The sequence below is a fragment of the Eucalyptus grandis genome, chromosome 6 (genome assembly GCF_016545825.1).
Source record: "Eucalyptus grandis isolate ANBG69807.140 chromosome 6, ASM1654582v1, whole genome shotgun sequence".
NCBI lineage: Eukaryota > Viridiplantae > Streptophyta > Magnoliopsida > Myrtales > Myrtaceae > Eucalyptus > Eucalyptus grandis.
Window position 1 is genome coordinate 33,997,537 of NC_052617.1, and position 20,136 is coordinate 34,017,672.

Below are 20,136 nucleotides of genomic sequence, written 5' to 3' on the forward strand. Positions count from 1 at the left end.
TAGGAATAATCCTACTAAAGAAAAAAAAAGTAAATAAGTGAGAATAACATTAAAAAAATAAAATAAAGTAAATAATAAAAAAAACTACCTAATTGATTCCCTTTTTTCTTTTTCCCTTTCAAGCTTTGCTTTCGTGCGGTGGTCACCGGCTCCGGTGAGGGGCGCGGATCGAGGTCCGCGGAAGAAATTCAGCGGCGACAGGTGCGGAGCTCGGGAAGGGGACTCGGAGCAAGGCGGCAATCGGATCGGCAACGGCAGCAGCCTTGAAGGCGGAGCGAGGGTAATGCGAGCTGCAGGGGACGCGGAAGGTAGGCGACGGCAGCTCGGACCGGAGGCGCGGCTCGTCGCAGAGAAGCAAAGGCGGCGCTCGGGAAGCAAAGACTCGTGGAGCAAGGGCGCCGGGCGGAGGACTCGGGTGTGCGGTTCTGATCTGTTCGGGTCTTGCTCGGATGGAGGGGAATCGCTAGGCGTCGGACCCAGGCGGCGCGGCGGTGGCTTCAAGCGGCGGCGGAGCGAGGCGAACGGAGCAGGGGAGCGGCGTCGGTGGTGCTCGGTGATGGCGAGCGAGAGATCTGCAGTCGCGGGCTTCGGAGGTACGGCGGCCGGCTCGAGCTCGGTTGGTCGCGAGTCTGTGTGATGGCGCGGGTGACAAGCAGGGGGGCGATCGGTGGCCGGCGCAACGGTGGCGGAGGCGCGATGGAGGCTGGCGTCGCGGTGCTGCAACGCACGGCCGGCGTGTTGGGGTCTCCGCGAAGAAGACGATGCGGGCCCCCTTCTCTCTCCCTCTTACGTCACTTGTTGTAGTGCTTTTGTTTTTCACAGGTTTCTCTCTCTCACTTTTTAACTTTTTCTCCTTTTTTCGATCAAAAGAAAAAAACTCTTCTAGCCCCCTTCGTACACCGTTGCTTTTATAGGGGTAGGAGATAAGTTTTAGATTTCCCCTTCAAATCTACATCCGCGATACTTTTTCACCAACTGATCACTATTGATAAAAATTCGAGATTACGATAAATATTTTCTCAAAATCCAAATCTCGCAAAGATAAATCGCAATATTTTTTTCACACATGTGCTCTATCCAAAGATTCATATCCCGGAAAAATTTCAAAATTTTTATTTTTCACGAGATAATTAGAAAACATGGGCTTGGGCCAACCAGCTCGCTTTGTGGGCTTAGTCCAACTAATTTGACCCCATTCGCACTGGTCCAATAAATAAAATGCCAAAATAAATGCAAATATAAATCTATATGCTATAAAATTAACCCCTAATTTCCTATGCAATAAATAAATAAATTAAATCGTCAAAATTTAGGTGTCAACATTCACTTTGCAACATGGGGTAATAAATATGCACAGTAACATATCATCGGTATTTCCTACATCTGGATTGAAGTTAATTTTAATCAGAACATATTTGAACATATCAAGCAGGAAAATGGTGGCAATCGAGATTGAAAAGCTCAGTGAATGATTTCAAGGTTCAAGACGCATACTCGAGAGCACGGTAACTCCTGCTTGGCCACACTAGCACCACACGCATTGTTCTCCAAACTAAAACACAGAGCTTGGTTTCCAGCCATAACACACTGAAGTAACCTCCCAAGTCTCCTACATTTCCCCTAAAGGTATTTGCCCTTCACCTCCATATCTCTGACATACGCTTTCTTCCTCTCTCTCGACCTAATAGCAGCATCCATGTTCCTCAGCTGCCTGAAATATATCAAACGACCTTCCGTTGGGACCACTTCGATAATATCATACATGCTAACTAATTAACAAATTAGCAATTTCTATCCCTACATATTTATCCCTGATATGGTACCTAGCAACCGGTGGAGAGAGAGATGAAATAAGAATGGACTGCTAAGTTCAATGTAAAGGTGTACATAGGAAAGACAATGTTCAATGAAAAGCAAAGATGTATAGAAGACTACACATTTTCACCTTTTTCCCTGGCTCTCTTAAAAGTAAAGTTATAGGCATAAGACTAGGCTCTGGAAGTCTCCGACTATGCTAATGTAGAGTCGACAGCTGCTTTTCTAAAAACTTCGCCCTTTTACTAAAATAATATACCTCCTTTCTCAGTTTTGTTTAGAGAAAGGAACAAAAAGGGTCAAAGAACATGACCTAATTTCATCTTTTTCCTTGAGGGAATGCCTCAGAGAATGACCAGCCTTACTTGAGGTGCTTTTGAAGTCGCCACATTAGGTGTCTGCCCAGGCAACTCCAGTGCTTTTGAGAACACTAGTGACACCTAAACAGAACAGTTGATCTCACTTCAACTCATAAACGAGACCAAGCACTTAACTTTGTGATGTGAGAGATTGAAAGTTATAATTTTACCATGTGAACATCATTAACTGGTTGTTAATTTAGCCTCTTAGTATGAGTTGACATCTGCAATCTTTTCTTTGTTGAGGGTGAATTTGGAAGGATAGAGAAGCGAGACAAAAAATCACTTTCGGTTTAATATATAGAAGATATATGTCTCTTTGTACGCACACATTTGTATACACGTCTGTTGACTATTCATCGATAGATACATGGCATCTAAGCGAGAGCACGACTGAAATGGTAACCTTGTTTTACTATTCAGATTTAGATTACATGTGCACGTGATGCATATTTCCTTGGTTCCCATGGCTGAAATTGAATCATGGAATACATAAGAGCAAGAGACAATTCCTTGTGAGCATTGCACTTACTTCTTGCCTTGAAGGGAAATGTAGTGACATGCTCATGAATGTACGTGCTTCTCAGTTCTCACATTGACAACTTCATCTCATTGATCTTTTTCAGTTTTCTTGTAGAAAGAGTTGTTACCAATGAAGAGACTAACATGGAGGACAGCATCAAATTTTAGGATCCAAGTTACTAATCAACATAAGGAAATCTGTGCAAAAAGTTCTAAACCAATTATATTTTGTGAATTTAGTTATAAACCTTTCAATTTTGTTAATTGAGTCCTAAATATATTTTTTTTCATTTTTTTTCCTTTTCTCTTCTTTTTTTTTTTCTTCTTTTCTTTTTGGACAACTTTCCCGATGGGCATCGGTTCTAGGACTCTTGCTACAATTATCCTTTACATAATTAACCTCCAAATGTAGAGTATGGTTATTGAAAATAATGCAACACAAATAAAAAAGAACACTAACTGAAACTAATCTGAGATGAAATTTAGGCTTCATTTGTTTTACGAAAAACAACTTCTAAAAAAAAATTCAGATTATCCGACACTTATTTTACGAATAATGATTTGATTGAGGAAAATATTTTCTATGAATAGAAAGGCTCTTCTGAAAAGGGGAAAATGTTTTCTACTTTTCAAAAAGAAGAAAATATTTTCAATATATCCACCCACTTTCTTTCACCAAATGCATTTTCCTTTATTTTTATTTTTCTTTTCTCCTTTTTTTCTTTTTTAAAAATTGATTTTTAATTATATTTTATTCCTTTCCTTTTTTCATTTCATTTTTTTTTTTTCTTCTTCCTTGACCAGTTGCCAGCCACAATGGTGGCTAGTGACCGGCCATAGGGGAGCTCAAGCCTTGCCATAGACCAGTAAGGTTGAGCCTCCCCGGCCTGTGGCAAGGCCGAGCTCGCCGACGTCAATGAGCTTGAGCCCCACCAAATCTAGCAAGCTGAGAAGGGCTCAAGCCTCACCCAAGGTCTTCAAAGCCTCGCCAAGCTTTAGCGACCTCGGGTGAGGCTTGAGAGCTCGGCTCGAGCCTTGCCCAGCTAGTCAATCTTGCTGGGCTCGACCTCACCAACATCGGTGAGCTCAGCCTTGCTTGATCAAGCAAGGCGAAGCATCACCATTGGCCAATGATCAGCCAAGGAAGAAGAAAAGGAAAGAAACCAAAAATAGTCAAAAATTGATTTAAGAAATATAATAATAATAAATCATTGAAAAGGGATGCACGGAGGAAAAAATTTTCCTTACTAAATAGCGGAAACCATTTTCTAGTTCCTTTTCAAGTTTTAGGTGAACATGGAAAATATTGTTATTTTCCTAAAAAATGATTTCTTGGAAAATATTTTCTAAAAACGCAAGATTTTTCGGGAAACAAACGGAACCTTAGATATGACCCTTGGCCTTGCAAAATATTACCTACCTACTAGGGATTATACATTTGGGCATGGAATCCCAACTAGTAAGTTATAATGTTTCGGCTCGTATGATTGAGAACAAATTGTCCTCTTAGAGAGAGAAATGTGATACATTTGCCGATTGGATCGTCCCTCTTTTGATTGGGTCAAACTCAATACTGATAAGGCCTCTAAAGGCAACTCAAGTCCAACTTCAATAGATGGTCTTCTTGGTAATGAATCAGGTAATTGGCTTGGTGGGTTCGCGAAAACTATGGGAGCGCATTCTTTGCTCAAAGCAAAATTTTGGGGTGTATGTTTGGAACTCAAAATGGCCATCTCATTGGACATTTGCAAAGTTACTGTGAAAGTGGGCTCGCAAGCAACTCTCTCCTTTAATTTTGGCAACATTCTCCTTCCTCAGATTGGGAAAATGCCAAGAATATTTCCAGTTGGTTAGCATCGTACAAACTTTTAGGGAAGGAAATTCATGTGCAAGTTGGCTAGCATATTGAATACTTTAATCATCTTATGTAAATGACACTCTAGCATTAAATAGACTATCAAGAGGTTTACTTCCTTTGTTGATAGAAGATCGGATGGGATCAATGCTTATTAGGAGAATAAAGGTGTACCTCTAGGGTTTTGTCCTCATTTCTTTACCAAAAAAATAAAAGAAAAAAGAAAAAAAAAATGAGAGTTATAATGTTATCAAAATCCTTAGCAAGGAAATTCACCTCATTGGCATGAGCTATCTTCCCGGTCCTTATATGAAAATGTTTATTCTCAACGACTTATGTTGAAGCAGCAAACATTAAATCATTCGCCCAATTGAAGAGTTTTTCACCATAATATTGCTTCCAACTAGGTAATGGGCAGTAGGGCTTTGAGCTACATTTATTGTGTCTTGAAGGGCTTGTATGTCTTGAGACTTTGGATCAGTCCTTGGACCGAACCAGCTGCCGCAACGAGCGACACAACCAGACAAGCCCAGCTCAGTATTTTCAGCCACGCCCACGTGAAGGAGAACTTGCGCATGTTCGTCCTTGCGATGTACATCTCCACCGGGAAGTACACGGTCAATGGCCAAAACGAAGCAGCTCCGATCAGTCCCAGGAAGTCATTGAAGAAGGGCAATATCATGGCTATGACCGCGGTCACGATGACATACACGGTCCTCCATATTAGCCTGAAGAGATTGATGTGGTAGATGCCGTACCCTGGGACGTCCACCGGAATTTCCCTCGTTATGAGAGTGTTGTTAGGCCAGCGCTTGGAGCACCAGCTCTCAACGAATCCGAAGATCGGCTGAGAAAATACCTGCATGTTGAAGTTCATGTTTAAAACGCCAATAAATGTATGTAGGATTATTTTTTAGGTCCCACTACATAACTCAATCAGCCATAATAGCAAATCAGATTTACACAAGAGCCCACGCATTGTGATTGTTTCTGCGTAGTGTGTATCACGTGATTCGCTAGATAATATAACTATGACATATATACTGCTACCTAAACTCGATCTAGCTCCATGGACTCAACCAATCACCAGATGTATCAATAGCGCGAACTTCCCAAAATGCGAAACCAATGCGTTCCTCAGATCTGTCAACCAAGCAGAGAAAAGAGATGTCGGTGGTGCCTAGGTCTGCCGGAGGTGGAGTTTTGGGCTCCAGTGGTGATGCTGACGATAGCCGGCCTTAGCAGTGGTGATGTGCTTGAGCGTAACAATGGCTGAGGCGGTGTGAGTGAAAATGCAGCCTAAGACGTTGAAGATGTAGTTTTTTGCATTTATTTTTCCCCTTTTTTTCCAACGTTGAGAGAGAGATTTAAAAACGCGTTCTTTGTGTGTTGAAAAAGAAGGGGGAAAAGAGAAAAGACGAACGTGCGGTACCATCTGGAACGTTCGATTGGCATGTCATATGCGAACTTGGATCCTTAATGGCAAGTTAATGGCGTCAAGTACCAAATCAGCAAATTCCACTAGCCCATTTTATGGAAGCATAGCATTGCATCAGTTTTTAAAAGTACGAGAACCATATTGAAAAAAGATAAGTTTATGGACTAAATTCAACAATTAGTAAGAGTTTTGAGGACCTGGTATTATCACCCCAACTACAAGATCAACATAAAACTATGTGATATTGCAAGTTCAATAAAATGGTTTACCTGGTAAGCACCGATCAAGTGGACAGCAATGCAGACATTGGCGAAGTCAATGAGCCAGAACGGCTCGTAGAATCCGAAGCCAGTGAGGAAATTCCCCGGCGCATCGTTTCCAAAGGCTGCATAACCAATGCAGCCGCAGAGCGCGTAGAACATAGTGGTGGTCGAGATGCCGATGAGAGAAGCCCTTTTCATAACTTTGTTTTCCGGTGGGCTTGATTTCAATGTGTCCTGCAGAGAGAGGTCAACACCCGAACGTCATACAAATCGAACCTGCTCAAGCACATTTTCCTCGGACGTCAGCATCCGGCTTCATAATCAAACATCATTCTCAAATGACATTGCAAATTCAAAAAAGGGGCGTACATGACGCCAGCATAATCTCGAATGAGTCCCTTTAAGTAAAAAAGGCCGTGTCGTATCGAATAAAAATCGACCTTCATTTTCCTACTAGCGTCTTCTAGGAGCTTGCAGGTTCTCTAATAAGCATGTTAGGCATGGAAAATATCGAGCATATAAGATCATAAGGACAATGATAAGAACATCTCTCGATCTGACCTACGAACAGTTCTGACGCCGGAAAAATCTTCATCCTTATCCGTCGAATACAGTTTGTAATGACATGGAAGGAGAGATAATCCACAATGAACCCAAAAAATAATCAGCGTCATCAACAGATGAAGCGAGTTGACTTCAATTATTGAGGCAACATCCATATGCCGATAACGCATGTCACAGAAGAAGACATCTACACAAACAGTTCATCGCCCCTTCCTTTGTGGTGTCACGTAGAGCGTGACTAATGCATCTGCATGTGGCCACGTAGGTCGCGATTATCATGTGCAGACATTGCACTGCATGACAACTGATGATATATGTGGAGAGAGAGAGAGAGAGGCAAGACAAGAAGATTTCAAGGTGGGATTTCACTTCATTCCTATTACGTCAAGGCACATTCGGTGGCCAAGAAAAGTTTAAGAAAAGAAAGAGACGTGGTCCATTCATTTCATGGTCCATAAGGAATCTTTTCTACAATTAGCATATAGTACTTTCAACCCTAAAAGGTGGCCTCCTTTTGCCCTCACAGACCGCCACATTCATCGCCTAAACCTCGTTTGTAAACCCATTTCCTAGAATTAAAAATAATAATAATCTGACTTATCTTCTACAAAATGAGAAGTGCGACACTAAAACGGGATGCTAACTCACCCTCCTTCCATATGAAATGACACCTGAATAAATTGGTTTATTCGATATAGATTGTACTAAGAAATTAACTAATTGTCAATCAGTGTGTACAAATGAGATTAAAGGTTATATCATACACAACGAATCCTCGATTATGCCGCTATCATTTCAATATCTTCTTGATCGAGGGACTTCATTAGGGTTATATAACCATCTTGTTGTCTTGACTAGACTAAACAGACGGCTTTGGGCGGGTCCTACGCCGGTCGAGGACAACTACCGAAAGGCAAATGCACTGCATGTGGCCAGGCTTCATGTGGCCAGGGCTTGATTGACGCCGATGGTCCTCCTATTTCTTTGTTTTTAGGACGACAGTCTTTCTTATTGCCCATCACTTTATAAATTATGACAATTGTTTTTTTCCTCTGTTTTCTCTCGTGACTTCAAGTGTATTATTACATGTATATACGCACTTGATGGAAAATCCTTGGAGCATGAGATGCTAAAACGTGGCAGGAAAGCCGAAATTGCCGGGCACGCACTCCAAATTTTCATGACTGCGCTTTGACTTTTGTTCTGAAACAAATTTGGGTTTCATCGATGCAATTGCATGCAAACATGCCTTCCTATTTACTTTTTTTATAGGAACTTTTGCTTAGACCATCGGGGTATGACTCGTCGTTCCATATTCAAGCACCGGAACAATAAAACGACTCCTCCAGAAAGGCTAGAATAGACAGATTAAGGTTTGATGTTTACCTGAATCTCAACGAGGACGGTGGAGTACGCATAGGCGAAAGCGATGTTGCCGACGGCTTGGAAGACTCTCCACACCTTCTCCGATCCCGACACGTCCACTCCCACCGTTGTCCCCGTTAAGGTCGTCCGCGCGTGGTGTCCCCCACCTTACAACGTCAATCATTCACCATGTTTTATGCGACATCGAAGCTCATTCCACTAATCAATCTAACATCATGTCAAGGAAATATATAGAGTCTCTTCCGGCGATTGTTTTCCTTCTTCTCTTTACCTGCAACTTTGGCGATGGAGAGTCCGACGCCGATGGAAGCGTAAGCGAAGGACATGACGGCGGCAACGAGGAGAGCCAAGAAAGCTTGTGGAAGTCGGGGATTTGGCTGAGCACGATTTGGATGCATGCGAATATGATCATGAACGGATAGCTCGATGTTTCGCACACCGACTTCACTTCGTGCCCATTTTTGTGGAAGCAGTTCGACTTCTTCACCGCCCTGGAAAATTCATTATATTTTTGGAAAAATAGAGACAGAAAAAAATATCCTTTGGTATAAATGATAAATCAAGCCCCATTTATATACTTACACCATGCTGATAGATGCTGTGATGGTGTAGCCAATTGTGATGCCGACGAGGTTCCCATATTGAGCCAATCCACATAGCTGAACCTTTCGACCTCCTAGAATATAAATATTTGAAAGAAAGGTAATTAATTATAAGGAAAAATAACCAAAAAAGGGGGGATGTCAGTCATTGGTTCGTTCAATTGGCGAATTTAATGAAACCCATTTGAATCATTTTAGAAAATAGAATTCAACATGGGGGTCTCGATCTCATGGGGAAGTGGGGTTTCTTTTAGGAAATGACCAAATGATGCTCTTAATTGACCAATCTCTTGACAAAATCCTCAATCCGACACGTTCATATTCTTTTTTGGAAATGCATTACTAATTTCCGAAAATCTAATTGTTAAAAAGAAGGAGAAGAAGATGGAAAGAAAGGATTTTACCAACTTCTCTACTTACCTAAGTGGGCTCTCACCACGTCCATGTAAGTGTAGTTCCTCTCCCCAGTGATAGGGTCCGGCGACCGGTAGCAGTCGGCGAGGAGGGTGGAGGTGAAGTAGGTGATGAAGGAGAAGGCTGCGAGGACCACCGGCCCCATCACCCAGCCTAGCTGGGCGATGGCCCATGCCAACGACAGCACCCCGGACCCGATCACGGCCGTTATTATATGCGCACTGGCCGTGACCACCGTGCCTTCATAAAAAAGGAACAAGAAAACCCAGAAGAAAAATTGATTGCATGCAAGAAGAACGATGTTAAAAGAGTCGGTGCCATCGTCATGAAAACTGTAAAAGCTCACGTCAAACCAGATTCAAATGCATCAGAGAGCTAAGGAGCGATTCGTACGCAAGAAAACAAGCAACACAAATTCATTAAGATTCAGTTCCTACCGGTTCTTTTGACTCTGCCGTCGTCATCCAGGTTTTTCTGAACGCCACCGCTTCGAAAGGCTTCAGGATCTTGCTCCACACACATGTTTCTCTTTGCCATCGCCTCTCTCTCCATCTCTCTCTCTCTCTCTCTCTCTCGCTCTCTCTCTCTCTCTGTGGGAGAACTCTCTCTCTGGGACTCAGGATTCTATGTGGGAGAACTTAATGGGGGGAAATGGGACCGCAGGGTTCGGGTTCCGAACGCGGAGGAGACGTAAGGAGAGGGACACTAGACACGGCCCTCAAAGTAATAAAAACTTGCGAGGTTGGACTTTGGAATTGAATGGGGTCTTCTCTTCCGTTTCTCCTTTCCTTCTTCCACTTTTGATGGTTATGCTTGTTAGAACATTGGTCCCCGCTTTATATGAGGCCTCGATCTGTCCTCCATCAGACCGTGTTCATCAAAGCCTATCTGATCTCTTCTCGACGCTGCTTGATTCGTAGCTATATCTTGCTGTTTGGCCTCTCTCTCTCGATAAGGGTAGAGATTGATTATTGGAATTAATCCCTTTTCGGTAGGTCAGAGTAAATGCCAAAGATGTTATTGGTAACATAAGGTTGGATCTTGTTTTCCTTCCTCTTGTGCCCTTTATGGAGTCCTCTCTCTTGTACCTACATCTAATTGCTTATGTGTACCTTTTTATGAACATTCCTTAATTGCTAGATACAAATAATTATAATTTACATACTACTTTATCAGTGGTATGTGATGTGTAATTAATGATCAGGACTCAGATAATCAATTCTTTTAAAGGGTGGATTACCCATTTTTCACATTTCTCAAATGCTTGTTCGTAGAAGACGGTAAAAATAACAATACATTTGAATTGAGGGATCTATATTTTCCATATCTTGCATTAGCAAACCATTAATGGGCATTCTTCGACTTGGTTAAACTTAGGTCAACTTAGTCATTTCAATGTGCAATTCGGGAAAGTCATGTCAAGGGGGTCAGACAAACACCCTTTTATTTTTTTTTTATTTTTGTACTTTTTATTTTATTTTTCAATCTTTCACCACCACTGGATTTGCTTTCTGAAATTACGAACCACATGAATATGTCTTGTAGCAATTATTGTAAGGGCAATGACGTATCTTGATCACGGGGGCACCAGAGAAGAAACATCACATCTTAATAAAAATACAAAAAGAGCAGACAAAGAATATAAACTATATAGTTAAAATTAACTTAAAATATAGCAGCCGCCGCAACCTGCGGGGCGTAACTTATTCCATGGAATTACGTTCAAAATCATTTACTAAATGGAAATGAAATGACGTGGACCTAACTCCAAATTACCCCAAACAACGCTCATGGCCCGCACGATTATCCCTGGCAATTCGTTGCGATATCCGCAGGAAAACGACGGGAGCGCTATCATTTTGCCGCGTGCCGATTCTTTGGCGGTCACCGCCTCTGTCGACGTAGTTATCAAATGGAGAAGCGATCAGACAGATTTCAGTTTAGAATCTTTTTCCTCCAAGAGCAGTCTTTATATGAATAGCTCCCGAAGTGCTAAGATGACATATATTTGTTTGGCCAAAATCGGTTCGTCCGTCGGAATAGTACGTCACCTTACAAAGTGATAAAAAATTTACGTTAAAACGATGGGAAAAAAAGGGTTTGTTCTATGTTTAAACGAAACATGAAAGGATAATACCTGATTAAACTCATGTATACATGTATATATAGATATATTTCCATCAAAATCCACCAAAAATTTGATTTATTAATCACTGTTGCTCCATGTAAGACTTGGTTGATCATTTTGGATAGTTTAATTCACTTCAATGCATTATGTGATTTATATTCTTAATTCCATCATTTAACATCCACCTTTTGTGACTAGTGGACACTTAACCTGAAGTGGGTTCTCTGATTATTGTTAATGGATGTAAAAGCAATCGTTTTAACTATTTTCAAAGCCTAATTACATTAGATTAGACATTAAATGAAATATCATTTATGTAATCCATATATATATGACATCGGAATAGGTACAGATATTACTTTACATTATTGTTCCATAATAAAAACGTGACACCCCTTTTGTATTTTGTTAAATTTGATCATATCCATATTAAGCTAATCGAGGGCAGCCTTTATCTTGTATCCCGGTCATAGAAATGAGCTTACAATAGAGAGATGGTGCGCAGGGAGAGAGAGAGAGAGAGAGAGAAAAGTACAATAAATGAAGAAAGAAAGAGAGGGTGCGTTTGGGTCGGTCGAGGCAAGGATATGTTATGAGCCAAATTTTATTTATCTAGTATTTTAATAGTAATTTCCTTACATTTTTCTGTTTAATATATTAATTCCCTCGTGAAACTGACAAAACAGAAACCAATTACGGTCGGGGAGAGATAAGGGACAAACACATGATGGGGGTCCAATAGAATTTTGGTGTCACGTGTTAACCTCGAGCCCCAAAAGTCACCATGACCCAACAAGCTCTTGTTCTTTTTTGTATTATTGGTCCCAACCTTATTCACTAATATATTCATTTCGGGTTGCATTTTTTTATTTTGAGGTCTTCTTTACTCTTTAGGGCTATTCCTAGTCGGGAAAACTATCGAAAAAAATTAAATATATTGAAATTATGGGAATTCATTCGCAAACTTTTTGATTTAATTGATTTTTTCTGTCTGGATTTAGTCATTTTAGTCATGAATTTCTTGACGATTTCCCAAGTTGTTTCTAAACCTTTTGATAATTGTCAATTTAGTATTTTCGATTATTTTTGCCAGAAATCGCATGGATAATACATTCCCTTATGTTGGTAAGGGATTAGTTAGCACCGGCCATTTTATATGACACGACCAGCAATAACGTAGATTATTTTATTTTTATTTTTATTCTTTTCAATTTTTTTGGGGGTGAGGGGTGAAAAGAGAGAGCAATACCGAGAGCTAGCAAGTTAAGGAGAGAGGGGGAAGAGCGATGGAGTTAAGGTTTGAAATTTTTGGGTGGACCGCCCTCGGAGAACGGCACCGATACTCCAATTTGGGCCATTCATTTTGTTTGCGTATAATGGGCGACCGGACCTCAAATTTGCTATGGAAGACCATCTATTTCGCATCTGTATAGGAACGAAAGAAACAAATGTAATAATATTCAAGAAAAAGAATTTAATGGGGTTATTGACCACCAAGTATCTTGCCCGAGATGCAGTTCCTAACAAGTACGAGTACGAGGATCTTGAGGCGGTGGAGGCCAGTGAGGGAGGGCGGGGAAGCTGCCGGAGAAGGCATTACCGTTTAGGTAGGGGGACTTGAGGTCGATGAGGCCGGAGAGGTGGGGAACATTGCCGGAGATGGCCTTTCACGAAGAGACCCGCCAATTTAGATCATTTTCAGAGAAGGTAAGTTTGTGCTTTCTTCTCTTCTCTCTTTGGACCGGACTGCTGAACGACGTGGCGTGAAAAAGGGAAGGAGTCGATATGGGAGGAGAAAGTGCATCGACTCACACCGTGGCAGCACCTGCTCGGCTCTTTGCTGCTCCTTTTTGCCCACCACCAACTCAAAGTCGCTGATGCGGAAACTGGATAACAGTATGATCGCCTGGAAGTTGCGGTATACCTGGCACAAAATGAAAAGGAAAGAGAAAAAGGAGTGAAAAGCCATGGGAAAGAGGAAACTTGAGAAGAAGATTGTGCTCTGAACCAGCTAAAAATGTGCGAGTGGGGCTGTCATTTCCCAGGGGAAAATGTGAGGTGCATCGTCAGCTTCTCATTTCCCCTTTCGGGTTGTGATGTTCTTCATTAGGAGTCATGGTTTCATGATACAAACTATGCACATAAAAAGAAAAGAAAAGATGATGATTGACAGGATACCAAAATGAGCGATGGGTTTTTTTTTTCTTTTTTTTTTGAAATTTTACTAATGCCATGTTTGTCGCTTCTCTTATCACTTGAGGATATGATCATCAGTTACACTCGCAATTTAACATTTTGACTTCATTTGTTTGTTTTATGAAAAATGAATAATTTGAAAAATATTTAAAAAATTGCTTGAAATAATTTCCACAATAATACATGTCCAAACATTTTCGGTTATCATTTTTACCAAAAAAAAAAAAAAAAAACATTTTCGGTTATCATGAAAATATTTTTCATCCGTTTGTTTTTATGGGTGATTCAAACGATTATCTTTTTAGGAAAAGATTTTTTTTCAAATTATTCACTTTCAGTAAAATAAATAGAACCCTCGTCTAATGCCATCCGCTAGGGATCAAAGTAGCAAAATACATCGTCATAGGGGAGCTCCACATTTGCCGTGCCTATGGCATTTTGACTTGTACAAAAAAAGAAATGTCACGAAACAAATATATAAAAAAAAAAGGATTATTTTTTTTACAGGATTTATGACCTCCTTAACAATGAATAATGATTTGTAAAATTACTTAAGTATATTAAAATCGATTCATAAAATTGAAAATTAAACTAATCATAAACTTGACAGCCCATGGGCCTGTTCGTAAAATTTTAAACACAAGTAAACATGTCGAAGATAAGAAAAGAATACCGTTCCATAGAGATTGATAAATAACAAATTAATTAAATATTAAAAATAGATTAATTCTAAAATTTATTTAACGGATCAAAATAGAATTGAGAATAAATTAAAACTAAAAATCTTAAAAGAAAAATTTGGAAATTAAATGCACTAAATCACTCAGATAAATATTTTTAGAGTGGTTTCACTATAACTACTAGATATGAATTTCAGATTTTTATGCATACAAGAACGATATCAAACATGTGATAGTGAAGTTTCCTAATCTATTTACTATCATATTTCTAAGTATGGCAAACATACTCAGTTTATTAATCCATTATATCTCTATGTAAATTTAAATAAAGATAAGTGTATTAAAATCTATGAATATTTCCAGCTTACAATGCATCTTTTGTATCACCTTATCACCGAAAGCTGCATAAATAAGGTGGTATATCTCTATCTACGTTTAATTCATCGTTATATATTATAATGAGTAATTACATATTATCACTTCCCAATCTAAAATATGCACATCAAATCATTCAAATAATAGCCAATTACTTAAAAGCATTAAGCGCAATGATATATAACTCATATGAATAAAATCCTTTGCAAAATGTAAGAATTATGAAATTCGCATCATCATGGTTAAGCTACATTGTAGCCCTAATAAAAAAAAAAATATAGTAGAAGAAGAAACGAAAATATAAATCAAACCCAACATCTAGAATCAAAGAATAAGAATTTTATCACTATTTTCGTCTTCTCTCCAAAAGGCTTTACAAACTCTCAAAGTAACAAAAAACAATCTAAAAATAAAAACCTAGTTGTCCTCCCAAGTTCTCAATGTTCTCTTATTTATAGGATACATCCAAGACCCTTATCCCTAGGCAATTGCTTATTTTTCACATAAAATTATGGAGTAAATCAGAAATTTTTTTATTTGATATCCATCTTCCAATGCTTTCTAATTTGAATTCCCGATTTTTACCATTTTTTTCATTATCTTCTCCATATCTCATTATGTTGCATAAAAAAGGAAAATTCGAATAATTAAAAGGAACTTCAAATATTTTCTCATAGATATTGCATTATTTATTATCCAAAATAGGTAAAATAACTCTATTTTTATAGAGTTATCAAACTCCCAAACTTAACATTTTGCTAGTTCTCGAGCAAAAGCAAGATAATATATACTCAAGCCAAATATCTCCTCCTTGACATATTTCCATATTTGCTTGAATCCACAATTTAAAGAGAAAAACAAATTTCATCCAAACATTGAAATTGATTCGTAAGTTAAGAGCAATTCTAACTATGTGATCCATGCGTGTATGTGAGTCCTCATCTTTTTGAATTATATGCAATCGGAGGAGCACTTCGGGTTATGCTTTTATGTTTGGAACATGTGTTATTCTGTAGTCATCCAAGAAGCAACCAATTGTTGTCAAGTACAGAAGCTGAATTTGTTGCTACAACAACTAGTGCTTGTCAAGTTATTTGGCTAAGGAGAATTCTTGAGGAGTTACAATTCAAGCAACCGGGACCTACTAAAAATTTTTGTGACAATAACTCAGCAATAAAACTCTCCAAGAATCCAGTGTTACATGGAAGAAGCAAGCACATTGATGTGAAGTTTTATTTCTTGAGAGATCTTAGCAATGATGGAACAATTGATCTAATCTGTTGCAGGAGTGAAGATCAAGTTGCTGATATATTCACCAAGGCCCTCAAGATGGAGTCATTTGTGAAGCTCAAAAGGTTACTAGGTGTTTGCACGATGAAAAAAGTCAAGCCTTTAAACTGAATGTTAGCAAACATTAGTTCAAGGGAGGGATTGTTGTTATAATAGTTATTTCCTTTTACACGTGTTGCTGATTTGGTTTTTCAGTTATTAGAGTTAGTGGGGTCATGTGTGTTGGTTATCCTAGTTTTTAGGTGTTAGTGGGGTAAGTGCTTTATGTTGAACATGAGTAGTTATGGTGTGTTTTACGTTATGTATTTTGTCTTTTGTAAAAGACTTGGTTGTTCAGTACGTAAGATGAAGTTTTAGCTTCATCTCTCCTCCTTTTAGCAATTTAAAAGTCCTAACTACTCAAATTTAATTGCCTTTTACCTTGAATGTGATGGAATTGCCTCTATGAAATTTGCATACTCCTTTTTATCTCCTCATTCTCAATTTCTTTGTCTCTTGGTCAAACTAGACGTGCTTCAAGTGGTTTTTTAAAAATATTTTCTTGAAAAACCTTGTTTATCAACTTATCAACCTTCTCAACTCTAAAACAAAAATTATCATCATATGGATATTTTATTACTTTAAAACATTAAAGGAAATAAAATTAGCTTAAACTTTAAAAGTTAACTTCCCTTATTGCACATTAATAAAGGTTCTTCCCATTGCTAGAAAGGGTTGACCTAAGATAAATGGTATCTCAAAATCTTCTTCCATGTCAAAAACTATGAAATCTGCAGGAAAGATAAATTTGTCAACATTTACCAATACATCTACCACAATACCTCTAGGATATTTAATTCATCAATCAGTCATTTGAAGCGACATTGTGGTTATTTTTACCTCACCTAATCCTAGTTTCCTAAAAACTAAAAAAGGCATCAAATTAATGCTTACACCTAAATCATATAATGCATTTTCAAAGTAAGAATCTCTAATAGTGCAATGAATAGTAAAACTCTTTCGACCTCTTTAACTTTGGGGGTAATTTTTTAAATAGGATGGCTAAACACTCCTCATACAACTTCATGGTTTCATAATCATCTAGTTTCCTTTTGTTTGCTAAAATCTCATTCAAAAATTTTGCATAACTACGCATTCACACTAAGGCATCTAAAAAAGGAATGTTAACATGCAATTTTTTAAATAAATCAAAAAATTTAGAAAATGGCTTAGCTATTTGTGCTACTAGAGTCGTTGGGGAATGGAATCGGTAACACATGTGGCTTGGAATTACATGGAAAAAACTTCTCTTGCCTACCTCATTTGGTTCTTTATTGATTTCATCTTCTTTGTCTATGAAAATCTCTTGTTTAGCATCTTTTTCTCCAACTTGTTTACCATTTCTTAAGGTTTTAGCTTTTATGTTTTCAATTGGATTTTTCTCTGTGTTACTAGATAAAGAACCATGTTGTCTTCCTAACATCATGTTTGCTAACAAGCCCTCTTGCATCTCCAAATTTTTTATTGAAGCCTCCTAGTTCTAAAATCTTGCATCTATGCTCTTGATGAGGTCATGAGCAATGTTAGCAATTTTGGTAACTATATCTTCCATATTTGACTTTGTCTCTTCTTGTTGTTTGAATTTTAGTGGTCTCGTCACATTTTGACTATTTCATGAATAATTTGGATGATTGCACCATCCCATATTGTATGTGTTGGAGTAGAAATTATCTGTGATCTATTAAAGTTTCCAACAAAGTTAGAATTTTCACTAGGTTGTGAAAAGGCATTATCTACCTGACATTATATGCTAAAATGTCGTCCACCACAAAAATCACATTACAAATTATGAATTTTCATAACCTAAACATTCGTGTTATCTAGCTTTTTGTTAAGTGCTTTAAATCATGTAGCAATTGCAGCAAAAGCATCCACTTAATGAACTCCGCTAACTTTACGCATTGGTAACCTCTCAGTAGGCCATTGATAACTATTGAATATCATCTCCTCTCATAGATTGTAGGCTTCTTCTAGCGTTTTATTATTTAGAGTTCCCCATGCAATTGCATCAATTATAAAACAAAGATTTGTAATAGATCCATTGTAAAAAGTTTGTGTCTGCATCCATACAAGTAATCCATGATATGGACATCTCCTAAGAAATTTCTTATAAAATTAGTAATATCATTACACATCTTTGCAAACTTTATAGGTGCGAAGAAATTACTAAGAAATTTTCAAGGCATATCATTCCATGTAGTAATTGATTATGCAAGAAGAGAAGAGAGCCAACCATTAACTTTGTCTCTAAGAGAGAAAACAATCTTAATCTAATAGCATCATCTATAACTCCATTATATTTAACGGTGTCACAGATTTCAAAAAAAGCATCAATGTAAGTGTTTGGATCATTGCTTGGTAACCCATTAAATTGCACTACTTGTTGAAGCATCTGAATGAGTGATGGCTTGATCTAAAAGTTGTTTGCTTGAACTATAGATCTCCCGATGCTTGATATGGTACATTGAACTATTTGCATAGCATAATCTCTCAAGAGTCTACACGGATTTTCATTCCTATCATCTACCATCTTCTTAATGTGATTTCTCTGTTCTCTTAGTCATCTTTTAAATGTACGCTCATTTCTGGATCAAACTCAAAAAATTTCCCTTGTTGGCTTCGTGTCATAAACCGATATACACCCTAAAAAAAAAAAAAAGCTAGATTAAACTTAGAATTATCCGATATCAATATTAATTAGTATTAAACAAACAATCCTCGGCAATAGTGCCAAAATTTGTTGCAAAATTATAAATGCAAGTGAACGCGTCGAACAAATAATATAATGATGAGAAAAGAATACCATCACACAAAGATTGATAAATAATAAATTAATTAATTATTAAAAAATAGATTATTTCTGGAATTTATTTAACGAATCAAAATAGAATTAAGAATAAATTAAAACTAAAAATCTAAAAAGAAAAATTTGGAAACTAAATGCAATAAATTAATTTGATAATATGTTAGAATATCTAATTTCACCATAACCACTAAATATGAATTTCAGATTGTTACGCATACAAAAATAATATCAAACATATAATAGCAGAATTTCTTAATCTATTTATTATCATATCTCTAGGTATAGCAAACTTACCCAGTTTATTAATCCACTATATCTCTATGTGAATTTAAATAAACGTAAGTGTATTAAAATCTATGAATATTATCGGCTTACAATGAGTCTTTTGGATCACTTTACCACCCAAAGTAGTATATCTCTATCCACATTTAATTCATGATTATATATTATAAAAAGTAATTGCATATTATTACTTCTCAATTTCAAATATACACATCAGATCATTCAAATAGTGGCCAGTCACTTAAAAGCATTAAGCACGATGATATATGATTTGCATGATAAAAATCATGAAATTCATATCATCATAGTTAGGCTACACCGTAGCTCTAACAAAAGAAAATTAGAACACCGTAGAAGAAAAAACAAAGACATAAATCAAACTCAATATATTGAATCAAATAACAGGAATTATGTCACAACTTTTATCTTCTCTCTAAATACTTGAAAAACTCTCAAAATAATGAAAAAACCATCTAAAAATAGAAACCTAGTTGTTCCCCCAATTCTTAATGTTCTACTATTTACAATGTTCTACTATTTACAGGACACATTCAAGACCTTATCCTTAGGCAATTACTTATTTTTCGCACAAAATTAGCGAATAAATCAGAGAATCTTTAATTTAATATCCATCTTCGAACGCTTTTTAATTTGAATTCTCGATTTTTGTTATTTTTTTCCTTGTCCTCTCCATATCTCATTATGCTGCATAAACAAGAAAAATTCGAATAATTAAAAGAAAATCCAAATATTTTTTCATAGATAGTGTATTATTTGTTACCTAAAATAGATAAAATAACTTTATTTTTATTGCATTGTTTGTTGCTTAAGCACTTTTGGACGAGCTTGGATAATGACACTTAAGAAGAAAGTTTGGCTTAGTTGAGCCCGAGCTTAGCTCAACCTGATTGGAAGATTATTTCATGATGGGCAAAGCATGGATGAAACTTTAGGCCCAACCCTAAGGCCAAGCTTGGTCTAGGCCCGCCTAATGATCAACTTTAATTAGTTTATTGTATCGTGATTTTATTTATATGCCCATTGCACATATCACATAAAATCTCTTGTGTTACAATTCCTTGTTTTTTTTTTTTTTTTTGACCCAGGAACCGCCGTACAGCC

At 37.7% G+C, this 20,136-nt stretch overlaps 1 protein-coding gene across 1 annotated transcript; it reads right to left on the reverse strand.

Annotated features, from left to right (window-relative positions):
* Positions 1–4,798: 4,798 nt before the first annotated feature.
* Positions 4,799–9,812, reverse strand: LOC104449217 (amino acid permease 6). The gene is given in 8 exon segments (XM_039315084.1): positions 4,799–5,410; positions 6,259–6,486; positions 8,203–8,348; positions 8,474–8,542; positions 8,545–8,693; positions 8,785–8,878; positions 9,225–9,458; positions 9,656–9,812. Coding segments are annotated over 8 exon segments (1,458 nt in total). The 5' UTR covers positions 9,771–9,812; the 3' UTR covers positions 4,799–4,987.
* Between the last annotated feature and the right edge of the window lie 10,324 nt (positions 9,813–20,136).